General features: G+C 39.0%; 1 protein-coding gene across 6 annotated transcripts in view; it reads left to right on the plus strand.

The window, feature by feature from the left end:
• The first annotated feature begins 425 nt into the window (after window positions 1-425).
• The window catches only part of rreb1 (ras responsive element binding protein 1), a 72476-nt gene continuing 58573 nt past the window's right edge, over window positions 426-14328 (plus strand). Inside the window, exons 1-3 of one of the 6 annotated variants that reach the window (XM_002932676.5) lie at window positions 427-1565; window positions 2123-2163; window positions 13251-13314. In XM_002932676.5, the coding sequence (XP_002932722.1) occupies window positions 13303-13314 (12 nt within the window). In that variant the 5' untranslated portion in view covers window positions 427-1565; window positions 2123-2163; window positions 13251-13302. Of the gene's footprint in view, window positions 1566-1794; window positions 2164-13250; window positions 13315-14328 lie in introns of those variants that run through there. The other 5 variants (XM_004915292.4, XM_004915291.4, XM_031904172.1 and 2 more) reach the window with 5 other exon arrangements.

The following is a 14328-nucleotide window of genomic DNA, read 5'->3' on the forward strand; positions in this document are numbered from 1 at the left end:
ACTAGTAAGTAAACTGCAGAAAGGTGGGACATGGGCTTCCTTGCCAAAAGGTAGGAACTTCCTGACATTGTTGTTTTTAACCCCTTTTCTTCCACGCAGTTACTGTATCGCACAACTATGCATTTTATATAGGCCCTGCAGGGAATGATGAAACACAAACCTCACAACAGCATTAGGGTTACTGGTTTTATACTCTGGTAGGGATTAAATATTCCAGTACAAACTGTATCACACGTTATTTATTTCAAATCCTATTAATTTTAAATGTAGCTGTAACTGATTTGCACACTTAGGCATGAGCTCTGCACCATGTGACATTTATTAAGTATATCAAAGTCAAATTCCCTGAAGAATTAACATCAAAATAAAGGAGTAGGTTTATAAAACACTGGTATATGTGAAGCACATTCACTTTCTGTAGAGATGTTAAAACATATTGCGAGAGTTTGTGCATGAGGACTTCTAGAAGAGAACCACAAGGCTCAGTAGTAACACGTCCCCAGAAGAAACACGTGATGGTTGCTTTATCAGGCTTGGGAGGGAGATGTCATAGGAGGAGGGGGTATGGGAAACTGGTAATAAAAGAGCACCACAAGTCTTTTTACGATACGTTTTAAGTCCTGGTAGCAACCTTTATCACTTGGTCCTACAACTTTCAACAAAGTCTTAACGAGATGCTGGGAGTTGCAGTCCCAAGGTTGTTTGTCTCTGCTGCCCCAACCTGCTCTACCTGCCGGTGCAGCCCCCCTTCCTCCAGAATATTTGAGAGAGGTCAGTGCATTTTTAGCCCCTTGCTTCACTAAAGGAGCAATTGTGGCAGCAGAAGGAGAGATAACACGAGCTGTAGCAGGCTGAACTTTGCACATCCCCAGCGCATTCCTGCCTTTACACAACTCAGCAACATCCCCGCCCTTCCCAGCCTCACCTGCTCGGGCGCCTCCAAACTCCAACTCAGGAGGAGGGGAGGTGCGAGCGCATTGCCTTCCCACTGTATCCCGCAGCCCCATCATTCTGGGACCACAGGCTCCCCTCCCTCCTGCGCACTTGGACGGGACATTTTTTGTTCTATTTTGTGCTTCGTCCCGACCTTTATAGCTGTGACATTTTACACACAAGCTGCAGTAGGGAAGGACCGTACTAGTAGTGGTGAGGGGAGGATGACATGAAGGGCGTCCATCTTGCGCACACGGTTTAATAATTTGCTTCCCGGTAACTTTTGTTAAAGGGGAAACACACCCTAGACACAGGGGCTACTCATGACTTTCTTATCAAAACATATGGGCAGCAGAGATAGCTTTTCTTCACATGCTTATCTGCATATGGTTAAGGTATAGCGTTTCATCCTCTGTTGAGGTAAAACAAACTCTCCTCCCCAGACTCCAATGCAACACCGCCCCCACTGGGCGAATTCTCATGTAAATGAGCGAAGGCTTTCTCTTTAAGCATCCCTCAGACTTTCGAGCGCCCTCGTTTCAGCGAGGAGGGCTGCGTGCTACATATATCAGTATCTGCTCAGCAAACTTCCTCCTTCAGCAGGATTCTCGGAGAGCACCTACTACTACCAGGTACCCGCCGATGTATATAGCCTACGCATTATAGTAACAGTAAATAAATGACGTTTAACCAGGTGCCCCCCTTGGCTGGGTGTGAGGAGGATGCAAATCAATATAGTTAAGTTATAGGAGAAAACTTTTTAAAGTTGTGACCCAGTGTTGGAGGAGATGATGTTGCCTTTTTTTCGCCCTCCCTTCCCCCTCCGCTGTCTCCCCGCCCTCTTAACTCTCCTTCCCCTTCCTTGTTAAAGTCTCTCTACCAACCAGCATTGAGCAGCAGCAACAGCAGCAGTACCAAGAGCAGCATTTTGCCTGCAGGACCTGATGCTCATCCATATTAAACCGTCTGAGCTCAGGAATCCAGCCAGATCATCTCCTCCTAGTGCAAAGTTTATTTTTAACTAGCAGATCCTGGATGGTGGTGCTGCTGCTGTTGCTCTTAGCACTCTTGCCTCGCAGAGAAAGGACTAGCCAACTTTTTCACTGCCACACTTCAGCAAACTTTTATTTCTTTTCCTAGATCACTCTTTCTTACAGTGAAAACTTTTTTTTTTTTTTTACTATCGTAGCAACTCGATTCAGAAGCTGTGATGAAGGAGTCTTTTTTAAGGTAAGGAGTGGGGGATGGTTGTAATTACTTTATGTGTGTGTGTGTGTTTTAGCTTATGATGTTGGATTTCATTTCATGTATTTTGTAGATGTTTTACTAAACTGAAATGTAATAGTATTAAAATGTCATGCAATGCTTTAGTGCTGCTTCTGGTAGAAAAAGGGGTTAAAGTGCAATGGAGGGGTCGAAGCTTCTCTCTCTGATAGTTGATCTCCCCTCCCTGTCCTTCTACGTGTGTTTGTTGCATCCACCATGTATCTCTCGTCGTTCTCTGATACCACTTGCTGTGTGGGAGAGAGGTGGGGGTGAGTGCCTGTTGGCCTTGACAAACTTTCCAACCCTTGTGTGTTGAGAAAGACTAGAGCAGCAGAACTTGAGTTTTTTTTCTCATATATGATATGTATGACAGGTAAAAAGGAATATAGTTGTGTGTATTTATAATGATGGGTAGCTAGCATCTGTTCCTTGTGCTAAGCATGTGAAATGGGGATCAGAGCTGGAATCACACGTAGCAGAACTAGGACTACTGTCGTCATGAGTACAGGAAGGAGTCTGGCATCAGAGCAGAGATGGGGGGTGGTATGCTGAAAACTTTTAGGGGCAAGCTGGAAGGACAGTTTTTGTAATCAGTGTCACGACTGACAAAATTACAAACTAGCAAAGCACTGCGTGTGCTTGTATCAAGTCACAACATGCCACATTTGCTATCCTTTACAGTATAGAATGTCCTTTGTATATTCCCACAGACATACATAAGTTCCCTTTCACACAGTTGGGCATGATCTTTTGCATTTTTTTCTGTGCAGTCCTTTTTGGGCTGTTGGGTGGTGCCTCCTAAACCTTTTCAGCTGCTCTCAGCATCCACCTCTTTCCGTACGACGCTCATTTGTGTCATATGCTGGCCATCCTTGGCTGATTCATATTGTTTAATTTAAGGGAGTCGACATTGTGACCCTCCACCAGTTGTTCAACAGCAGCTGGAGGACCACACATTGGTCAGGTCTATCTGATAACTTCATTTTATGGGATTCTGCTTTTTTTTATTCTAAGTTTTGTTATGTGCATCTTATGATTTTTTTTGTTTAAATATTTATTTATTATTTATTATTTTTTTGAGTTTTTCATGATCAGCTTGTTTATAAAGGATTTTCCCCCCAAATGTATTATTTTAAGTCAAGTTGTTAAAACTAGTTGGGACTCGTCTCTTAGGAGACTGCGACCTTAATGGTTGCTAAGAGGCAGAGTATTTTATTCCACTCCTCTGACTCTGCTCTTGATGCCTCGGCTTTCTGGGAGGGAGATAGGGACAGCACTCCTTTATCACCCTTTTTTTTTTTTTGCTTGTGTGTAAGGTCTTACTCATCTTAGTCCTCATGTATATTAGGATTCGTCACAATCCTAAAAATTCAGTTTTGCCTTTGATGATTAGGAGAACTTTTGAAAAGCTTGAGGTGCTTCCTCCTCACACCCAGAAAGACAATGTGCTGCAGTTTGACTTCCTTGCATCTGTTACACTCATCACTTTCTTTGGGATCTATTTTGCGTCTCTGTATGCTGTTAATTATTTAATGCTTTCACAATTTGCCTGTGCTCACTTCGTCTCTGTAAGGCATCCTTGATGGGTTATAAAAGGAGGAGGAGAAAGCATTTCTCCTGTCTCAGCAGATCTGTCCTCCCCTGCTCCTTACTGGTTAGGAGATAGAACTAGCCCAGATCCGGATGAGCAGTTCACATTCCATTACGAAATTCTACACGGCTTAATAGCCAGCACAGCAGCACCAACATACAACTCTACACTAACTTAGGGGAGGGAAGTGTTTCTGATGGAGGGTACTCACTCTACTCTACAGCTTACTCTACAGCTTAACATCTCTTTTCTCCAAGAGGATTTACCACATGCCTATAAACTAAGTACTTGCACCTATTGGGCAGTGGTGGGGCAAGAAAGGGATGCCAGCTTTCTCTTTAGGATTGCTTTCTAGTTATGGGTAAGCAGATGAGGATATTTCTGAAGTCTTCCTTAACAGATACAATAAAAACTGCCAAAATAAGTTGCTTTGATATACTGTACATATGACACTACAAGGCTTATTTAACAACCCCAATGGTACATTGCATCGGTGCTTTCATATTCTAACTTGCAGTAGGCTAATTAAATCTAAATGCTGGTTGTTTGCTGTGCATTACAGTTGCGGGTGCAGTTTAGATTATTTGTTAGTAAACAAGCACCTCTATGTGAGCTGTATGTATTTACATTCAACATTCATATGATTAAGTGATGGTTTGCAAAAATGATAGCATAATTGAGTTTCCAGATGGTTTAAATCTGTGGAAATGTTGTTGTTAAATGTGAAGGTTTGCAGTTGCTTTTTCTGGTCCAACTGAGACACTTGCTTCTTTTTCTGAATAAGGTACATCCTTCTTGTTGCTACAGTTTCTCTGTAGAGACACACCTTGACCAAAGAATGAGGAATCAGAATGCAAACATTCCCTCAATTTCTTTTCAACTGCAGTCCAGAATCACTAGTTATTTCATCAATCTGAATTGCAAAGTAGTTGAGCAACTTTCTGTTTGCAGCAGTCTGAATGGAGTCTGATGGTCTGCAATTTTGGTTGTAACCCTTCCTCTGCCAGTGAAGTAACAGTTACTGTAGCTGTCATATAGTGTAATGCATATTTGTTTTTATTAATAGCTATTGTATATGCAGCAGTGTACATCAAAACAATACAATACTTTCAAAATCTAGTTATTTAAGTTAGTGTGTTTGGAACAGCAGTAGTGTTTTTATTGTCAGGTCTTTGTGAGTTTTTTTTTTTGTAATTTAAAAATGACCCCAGAAAAAATCTCTACTCTATGAACAAGTTAATATACGATTTTTGGACTGTGTGTGGCCTCCAAATTATCTTCCAGATAATTTTCTTTCCATGACAATCGGTTGTTTAGTCGATCAGACTAAACGTACGATTGACATCCGATTGTTAGTTAGAAGAACCTAAAATCTGAACCTGTATGGCCGGCTTAAGACACACAAATTTGCTGTATCCATCTCTGTAAATCTTTAGTCAGTCTAGTGCACTTAGGGCTCATACAGACAGGCCTTTGGAAACATTTTTAATCTACCTTAAAGGCATAAGAATGTTTAGTGATAAGCACGTTGAGCAATACTTATGTGTATTTATTCAAGTGTTTATGGTCAGTTGAATCTTTAAGCGTTTAACAAAGCATGTGCAAATTTTTTAGCATTTGACACCAATTTTAATGTTTTGGGGTTTATCAGATGGTGTTACAGCATTTAGTATTTTATATGTGTTTATGTAACTTGGTGAACTTGTGTTTTTTCAGAGTGTTGTGGAGTGCCTATAAATGAACATTTAGCAACACTGCAACTAGTACAAATGCATATCACATTTATATGCTCTGATACAAGTGAAATCACTCAAGGTTATACCCTCATGTGCGCACTCTGTGTGTTTGTAGACTGATAAATATGAATGTTTGGTTGCTACAGGTTTCCTTACTGATACAAAATTTTCAGTACAATGCAGCATATTAATGGCATTTTAGAAACGGGAAAGCAATACCAAAATCTGTTATTTAATTAGGCATGTGAAAGATGCTTGCATTGTATTGTGTTGCTCAGCATACAGATTTTTATCTGTATCAGGTACTGGTTAGGCCTTGACTGTTAGTACTGTATGACTTGAATTATGTCACACTGAAATTCATTAACTTTCAACTTTTTTATGCAACTTTTTGAAGTTTGGGAAGGAGGGAAAGTAAAAACCCTTTGAGTGGTTGTATTCATGATCCCCTTTAAAAGAAGGTGGTGCTTTGAAGGTCATAGGATAAGTGTTGCTAAGCAGCTAGTCAGATGTATGCTAAAATTAACCCTGATATCTCTGCAAAGGGTGAGGATGGAGTGGACTCATTTTAGACTGGTGTGGAAGAAAATGTTCTGGTCCATATCCCTGACATAATTTTTGGATTTGCAAACTGAAAAATAGATACATTCCAGATGTTTTATAGTCAGCTTCTTAGATGTAACAGTTTTACATCAGAGCAAACACAAGTCTTCTTTTAAATTGATATATACTGTCTGATATGCATCTTTAATGCTAAACCTTCTATTATAAGTGTCAATTATTTATTTTACCTTTCTCTAGCATCCTTTATAAATGTTATAACTAAAAATACTGTACAAAAAAATGTATGATTTTTTTTGCCTGTTGATTAAGGTTAAATGACCTCTCATAATGCAGGATCCCTTACCGATATACTACGTGTTGCTTTACTTTTACCCTGCATTCCTTTTTGGTACTTTGAAGCTTATCAGTTAATTTGTTAAGGAAGAAACCCCTAATTCTTTTTCTTCTGTCGAGAATAATGCAAAGTACAGAATTTGTAATTCTTCTTTGGTGCAAACTTAATTCCTTTTTTAGAGCAACAACTATTTCCTACAGTGCATTGCAACTCTTTGGCAGAATAAGAGTTAATGATTCAGTTCCATCACCTTTCTTGGTGCTTGCATATATCTAAAAGAGAAGACTTTGCCCATCAGGTTTATTACCCAACAGTATGAGAGACAAAAAATAGGAGAGTAAATCATTGTTCTGACATGTTAAGCTGTAAAAGGTGGGACAAAGGGTGGGACCTCTCCCTGATCCTGTTATCAGCCATCAGGTAAAGGATGTCTGTTCCACACAATAAGATGAAGGTGTGAGTAGAATTGTTCTCTGAGTAAACTACTCTTAATCAACACTTATATTCTATGCAGTTTTTCAGCTTTCCAAGTAGTCTGTGCCGTAAATGACAAAAGGGAATATTTCTAATGTGGATATGTTTAACAGGGGCAAATCAAATAACTGACTTTTTTCCCCCTATTTTCTTGGTATATCCTTCTCTGGATGGAGTTTGAGGTGATGATTTCCAGTAAAATCCACTTTAAAAGTGTCACCTATGCACAGGTTTCCTAAAAACTGGTTTTGTTTCTTTTTGTGTTTCTTTTTACTTTGTCCAGTGAGGAGCATGTTGGTATTAATTTGGCAAAGGTGCAAAAGATTGTTAGCTTCTTATTTAAAAATAACAAAATATCACAATTTCTGTTGTGATAGAATAATAGGATAATAGAATGATAATTTATTCTACAAACATTTTGCCAGAATGTCCAAACATGCTTAAGATAGGTTATAAATAAGGAGGGTCAAACTCGCACATTGCACTTCTTCTACACCTGTGAATTATAACACCCAGCATCCCCCAACAAATGAACAGCTGTCTGAGAATTCTGGGAGTTGCAACGCACACCATCTGGAGGGTGACAAACTTAACATCACTAATCTAGCCTATTGAGCAAGAGTTAGCAACGAGCTTTCCCTGCTGCATAAGAAACGGCAGCACATGTATGTATGTAAAAATGTATTTATAAAACTCTACATGAATACACAATGCTGTACAATTTTTCAGAGTAGACAAAGTACAGCCATGGGGGGGGGGGGAAGTATAATAATAGCAAATAGCAAGCATAGTAATACATAAGTATAAATATACAAAGATAAGTGCCATGTGCTTTGATTGTAAGCTGTATGGGGTAGGAGCCTGCTTCCTACTGTGTCTTTTAGCACATACTGTATTAGAATTGAGTACTAGGTTCCCTTATCCAGAAACACATTCTCTATGACTATATCATTTTTAACAAACCTAAGGTATGGCCATCCAAATTAAGGGAAGATCCCTTATCCAAAAAACCCAATACCTGCATGTCCCTTGGAATCTTTTATATTAATATCTATAAAAAGATAGTTATCAAAACTTTTTTAGGTGCATTTAAGTGTTTTTTATTTTTTTAAAGGAATCCCATATTCTATTTCCAGGCCTTGTACTTAAACCCCTGTTAGAGTGCAATTTTTTTGTCATGTGAGAGAAAGATGACAGACTAACCAGGCTAGGATACAGAGCTTACACCTTCTTTCTAGTATTTTGTGATATAATTTCTAATTATTATTTAGCAAGAACCACTTTGTAACCTGTCACATCAGCCAGCCATGTTCTACTGGTTTCTTCATCCATTAGCAGAAGTAAACCTTGTGCTGCAAAAGTATTACTCAAACGGCGCTGCCTATGACTGGGAGGTGAAATAAACTGCAGGTCATGCTGAATTTGGGTTAATTGGTTATGGCTTCATCTACATTAATAAGCTAATGTAGAGGATAAGGATGGGGACAGCAGATGTGATGTAATTGAAGATTAACAGTGGGTTGTATTATCGGTCTACTGCTTTTTATATTTTGCTTTCAAAATGGTAATTATCCCCTCCTAGTTCAACATAAATAAAAATATAAAGCAATTTTATTTTTTGGGGGGAGGGGTGGCATGACAAGTTTGGCATGCATTCATATGGAATGTGCATATCCCATCTATAGTTATTCTGCATTAAAGTCAAATTAGCTTTAATGCACACGTATAATTTCATTGTATGTACATGTGTGTTTTCCTTGGCAGGATAGAAGCATTCCTGTGTATCTTGTTTTCAGTGGTGCCTTAGCTTTCATGTTAGGAGTTCTGCCATTAAACAAAGGTAGATTTCAGTGAAAAGGTGCTTCAGACAAAAGCAGTGGGTGACGGGTGGAGACTGTTTGCTCAGTGTGATTCAGTCAAGAAAAGCTGTAAGAGCCTATGTATGAGTCCCAGGGCCAGGTATTTGAATAACCTGACAGGGATTCACCTGCAGACTCCAGACTTTCCTGGTTACTTTGCAGATGGGGGAGGAGAAGCTCCACTGAAACCCCCCACAGGCATTGTTTGACTTTTCTAAAAACCTTACAATGGGGGGACAGGTAGAGTAAAATCTCTAAAGGACTGATGTTGGTGTAGTTTTCAGTTTCCATGAAGTATATGTTGGATTTTGTATCGTTTAGATATAGGAATCCTCAGCAAGTTCTGTCTTTAGATTCCTTTCCCCCCTTAGAAAGAGAAAAAGGCCAACCATATTGCTGCCAGTGCTTTTTGTAACAGATACCCATCTTGCTGGATTAGCTTTAGATGGGGCACAAACCTGCATCCTTTGCACAGGCGGCTGCAGGCCACATGGTAACGTTTAAAGCTAAGAGGTTTCCATAGCAAACAGAGCAGCTGAAAAGCGTACTATGAATGTACCTGCTTTCTGGTTGCCCAGGCTAACGATGCAACGACTTAAGAGCCTTTTGTTTATTAAATTGAGTTTAGATACTAAACAATGTATAGAAAAGAAAAGTCTATTATTTTTGAGTTCAGAAGTACAGCTATAGGACCTGTTATCCAGAATGCTCAAGACCAGGGGTTTTCCGGATATGAGATCTTTCTGTAAATTGGATAATTTAAACATTAAATAAATCCAAAAGGATTGTTTAGTCTCCAATAAGGATTAATTATATCTTAGTAAGGGTCATATACAAGGTACTGTTCTGTTATTACAAAGAAAAAGGAAATCATATTTTAAAAATAGGAATTATTTTATTAAAATAAAGAACATAGCCTCCCCGCATGTACCTGCAATTTTATAAAACTTTGTCAATGGTATCTGTGGTTTGGAAATGACATTAGTACAGGCAGATTTAGTCACAATTGTTTTTATATGTAGTTTTGTTATTTAGCTTTTAGATATTTTGCCCATCTAAGTTTTTAGCTATTGCTAAGGTACAACTTGCAGAATTTTCAACCATTACTGGAAGTGATAGCTTGTGAGCAGACTGAATCATCATGAGTCCTGCCCAAAGTTAGATGCGTATTTAAAATTTCTGATGTTCATAACTGGCAGAGGACATAGTGTATAAATATATATGCTACATGGCTATACAGAAACAGTGCCCAACATTTGTCATAATGGGCTCTCTATAAAGTAAAACAATTGTCATTCTGCTTTATAATAAAGAGCAATACAAATATTGGAGCTAACTTTGACTAGCTGCCCAGAGATCTAGAGATCTTCTGTAGATGGTGGTGGGGAAATTGCTGATTTTATAACAAGGTGTTAGTGACTTGTTCATGTAAGTGCTGCTTCACAGAGGCATTTTGCATAATTGTCCCTTGTTAAAAGGGATGTCTGGTTTCCCTATAATATGCAAACAATCCCCTCTAATACCCCCACCTTTCTGGCTCCTGAAGAATATGCAACTCCTTTTGTAGCACTAGCTAGCTTCTAAAGTTTCATTACTTTTATTCAAGCCTTATTTTTTTTTTGTTTTTGTTTAGTTGTTGGGATAGGGTTGATGATGGCTCATCTGGAGTTGTAAGTCCAACCAAAGTGCAGGGGCAGGATTAAGTCTACATTTATCTATATGCAGAGGGAAACTCGTATAAAAAAAGGATATTAACAGTCCCTAACTAGTTCTATGACCAGAAATAGTCACAAGGCCCCAAGCTAATTGCTGAAATACACCAAGGCAAAGTCTCATATCTTCCAATCTTAGAAAACGGGATTTAATATTTTTTATGATAGACATGTTCCATTTTAGTCATGTCACACAAGTTCCATCAGTGAGAAACTGGTTCTACCATAACCATAACTAGTACAACCTTCATAACCTGGGGGAAGTTTATTTACAACTACCTATAATTTTGATGCGGTAATGTAATAAAAGTTGCAATTAATACATTTGCTTTAGCTGTAGTCCAGCTTGGCAACCAGTCAGATGTATGTTTTCAAGCAGATGAATTAGAATTAGTTTTTCTCACTGATGCTATGGGCACAGCTAGAAACCCCTGCTAATTTCTGTGTTTAATTACTTAAGTGAATAGAAAATAGTTGCATAGACTAATTATGAAGCAAAGGAACTGTGACATGTTGCAGTTCAATCCACAATATTACAAAGAGGATAGCAAGACAGACCTAGATCAGAAGTGATTTTTTTTTTCTTGAAATTATTTTGCATATTGTTTGTTAATTTGATATCCTTTAGTTTTCTAAATATGCAATTGTGCAAGAAGTAGGAAATTAATGATGTGTTTATATGTTCATTAGGTGCACTGATTTTTGAAGGTTACAGTGTTTGCCCTTAAAGCGAGATTGTCATAAAGCTTGTACGAAATTCAGTTATCACTGTAGTCCTTTCTAGCTAGTTGCTTGTCTTTGAGGAAAGGATGTCGGCTAGAAACGAATGATCTGTACCTCCTGCCTTTCTTCCTGTTTGGGAACTCATTTCCCTCTTTGAGGGGTATTCTTTCTGGACTAATATCTTCATCCTGCTACTCCACACCCTCAGTCTTGAAAGGAGAGATCTTGCATTGTGCATGTATTAATGACGCTAATTGCATGTGTCCTTACCAAAAGGTTTTAAACAGCTACCAGTGTAAATCCTTTGCACATATGTCTGTGTAAATGAACAAAGAGTAACAAAGACATATTTTTTTTTCTTGCATCCAACAATTTCAACCTAAATTGTTAATTATCTGCAATTCCTCATCTATATTTATCTATCTCATGTTATATACTATATTATTATGCTGGTGCTGTTTTTTAAAAGGGATGTTTACATGGCAAACTACCTGAAAACAACCGAACTGAAAACAGTGTTTGGAAGGTTTGCAATCTGTTTAACATCCAATGAGTGCCTTAAACTGGCAGTACATGCAAAGATTTGGTTGGGCTGTTTGACCAGTTTTCGTATACTGATATCGTTTTCATATACAAACTTGAACAGCTAGGTATGTGAGTCACCTTGGGCATACCCTTTTGTGCACACCATCCAATTACTTTATTGCACTGCAGTTTATCTGGTTCATGGTACTTTGCAGATGAGCAATTGAAAGTACCTGCAGCTCCTCTTTCAGCAAATCCAATTGTTCAGGGCAACATTTAAACACATTTATGCATTTCTAGTGTCTGCCACCTAAAGCAATAAATATGGATAGAATTCGTAAAACCCAGGATTGGGGGCTAGAATATGATATGTGACACAGTGTAGATTAACCCATAATCAAGTAGCACTTTCTATGTAGGTGACCTTTGCCTTGGTATACTAATGCTTTACATTTAACAAGAAAAGCTTGTGTTCTGCTGCTTTAAAACTTGGGTGTTTCCATGGCAGCACAGGGTTTACATACTTAAACCTGTTTGCCCACCGTAAGGGACCTGCAATACTTGAGCACATTTTCCAACACAGAGATGTGTTTTGTAAATGTAATAGGCTTAGCTGAAAACTGGTTTGCCTGCAAACCTTTTCCAAGTCTTTTGTAGTTTTTTTTTTTTTTTTTTGGAGCAATTGGGGGTTAATTCCTTGCCAGTAAGATGTGTGGGAGTGTTACTTTGCAATCTTTCACTCCTACTTGTAAAATCCTCTCATTGCAATGCTGCAAGCCCCTCCAGGAGCTGAGAGGAACAATCCCTTGATGGCATGGTAGTGAGATGCTAGAACTTGCTCATCTCATGCGTGCACTTTTCCTTGTGTGAGTTCTAAAGCAAAATTAAGTGTCTGCTGATATATCTATGTAGTGCTCCAAGGATAAACACCACCTAGCAAGCAGATTCAGTGTTGTTAATCATCTGATTTTGGGAAGGGAGATGTGCTGAGCTCCAAGTCTTGTGTATAAATATGCATGTAAATGACAGCACAAGGGGGGCTACCACTGGATAATAAAATAATGGCTTTCAAGTCCCCCTTCCAATGTAACTGCAATTTTTGCATGCAAAATGGGCAGCAGGTGGGAACATCTTACCTTTCTAAATTACTCCAAAGAGAATTTAAGTGCAGTTTTATTTATTTATTCAATTTCTTCACTAAAGTTGCATATAAGCAATCTATTTTTTAAACAGGGCCAATGTCTTTGGGGTTTTTTCTGCATAGTAGTTTTACTACTGTGCAGACTTTTTTCTTACATTAGATATGTACCATGATATTTGACATTACATTCATTTTTATGTCTGCTACAAGCAATTTTAATTAATTAGAATGTCAGTTACTCTATTATTAATTTGTTTCTGAGAAAAAACAAGTTTGTTAAGGCAATAAAACTACAAAAGAGTGTCCTTAGTGGTATATTACTTTTGAAAGTGAATCTGTTGTGGGCATAATGAAATGACTGCTGGCTGCTAATGGAAACTAATGAATTGCAGAAACCTAACGTGACCCCCTCGGCTGACTGGGACAGAAAGCTGGCTTTCACCGATGGAAAACCAGGTAGGGATTGAGTGTCTATCTTCTTTGCCTCCCCTCAAGCCCCCCATGTCAATTTTCTACTCTCACCAGACATGAAAAACTAGTGATAAGATAACGTTCCTGCCAGTAATTACCATTTCAAAGAGGTACAGACAAAAGCCCTTTTTGATTAAAATCTATATTGTAGTTAAATGATCACTGTCTGCTTGTTTTGGGGAATCTGTTAATGTATTCAACAGTGATAATTCCCCCATCCTTTAAGGTGGGCGTACATGGTAAGATTACTCGTTTGGCAAGGACGAGGACGGGATCTTCTCCCTATATGCCCACCTAAAGCCTTAGGCCCAAACGATCGAATTACTGCGACGGGCATAGGCTCCGTCGGACCAAAGACCACAAAAAAAAAAGACCTAAAATATCAAACTGGCCATATCGAGATCCCAATTTTAGGCCAGATATCGGTTGGGTAGGCCTGTCAGGGATGCCCATACACCTGAAGGCCACGGAGCGAGTTATTCGCCCACAATAGATCTCTCCTACCGTGGGCGACTAACTACCCCGAAATGCCTTTTCACCAACAACAAAAGGAGTCGCCAGTGGAAAAGCCTGTGCATTTCTTCCCTTTCCAAAGTTGCACCAAATGTCCTCCTGCAGGCAACTTTGCCCAACTTTGGAAAGCCAAAGCAAAGTTTTTCCTTGTTTTTTTTTTTCCACCTTTTAAACAGCAAAATTATTTCTATACAAATATTACCATTGCTTCAGTGCTCCAACATGAAGGTTGTTCTATAAGGCTGAGTCACTTGCAATAGATCTCCGTGGGCTACCGTGGGCAACTATCCACTCCAAAATGCCTCTCCACTGGTGGAAAGACCTATGCATCTGCCGGAGAAAACTTTGCGTAACTTTGGAAGGCTCCTATTGTTGCTGGTGAAAAGGCATTTCGGAACGGTTAGTCATCGCTGTAGCAGAGCTCTATCATGGGTGATTAACTCGCTTCGTAGGCCTAACACATCTGGGAAAAACAATGGTCACTTC

The sequence above is a fragment of the Xenopus tropicalis genome, chromosome 6 (genome assembly GCF_000004195.4).
Source record: "Xenopus tropicalis strain Nigerian chromosome 6, UCB_Xtro_10.0, whole genome shotgun sequence".
NCBI lineage: Eukaryota > Metazoa > Chordata > Amphibia > Anura > Pipidae > Xenopus > Xenopus tropicalis.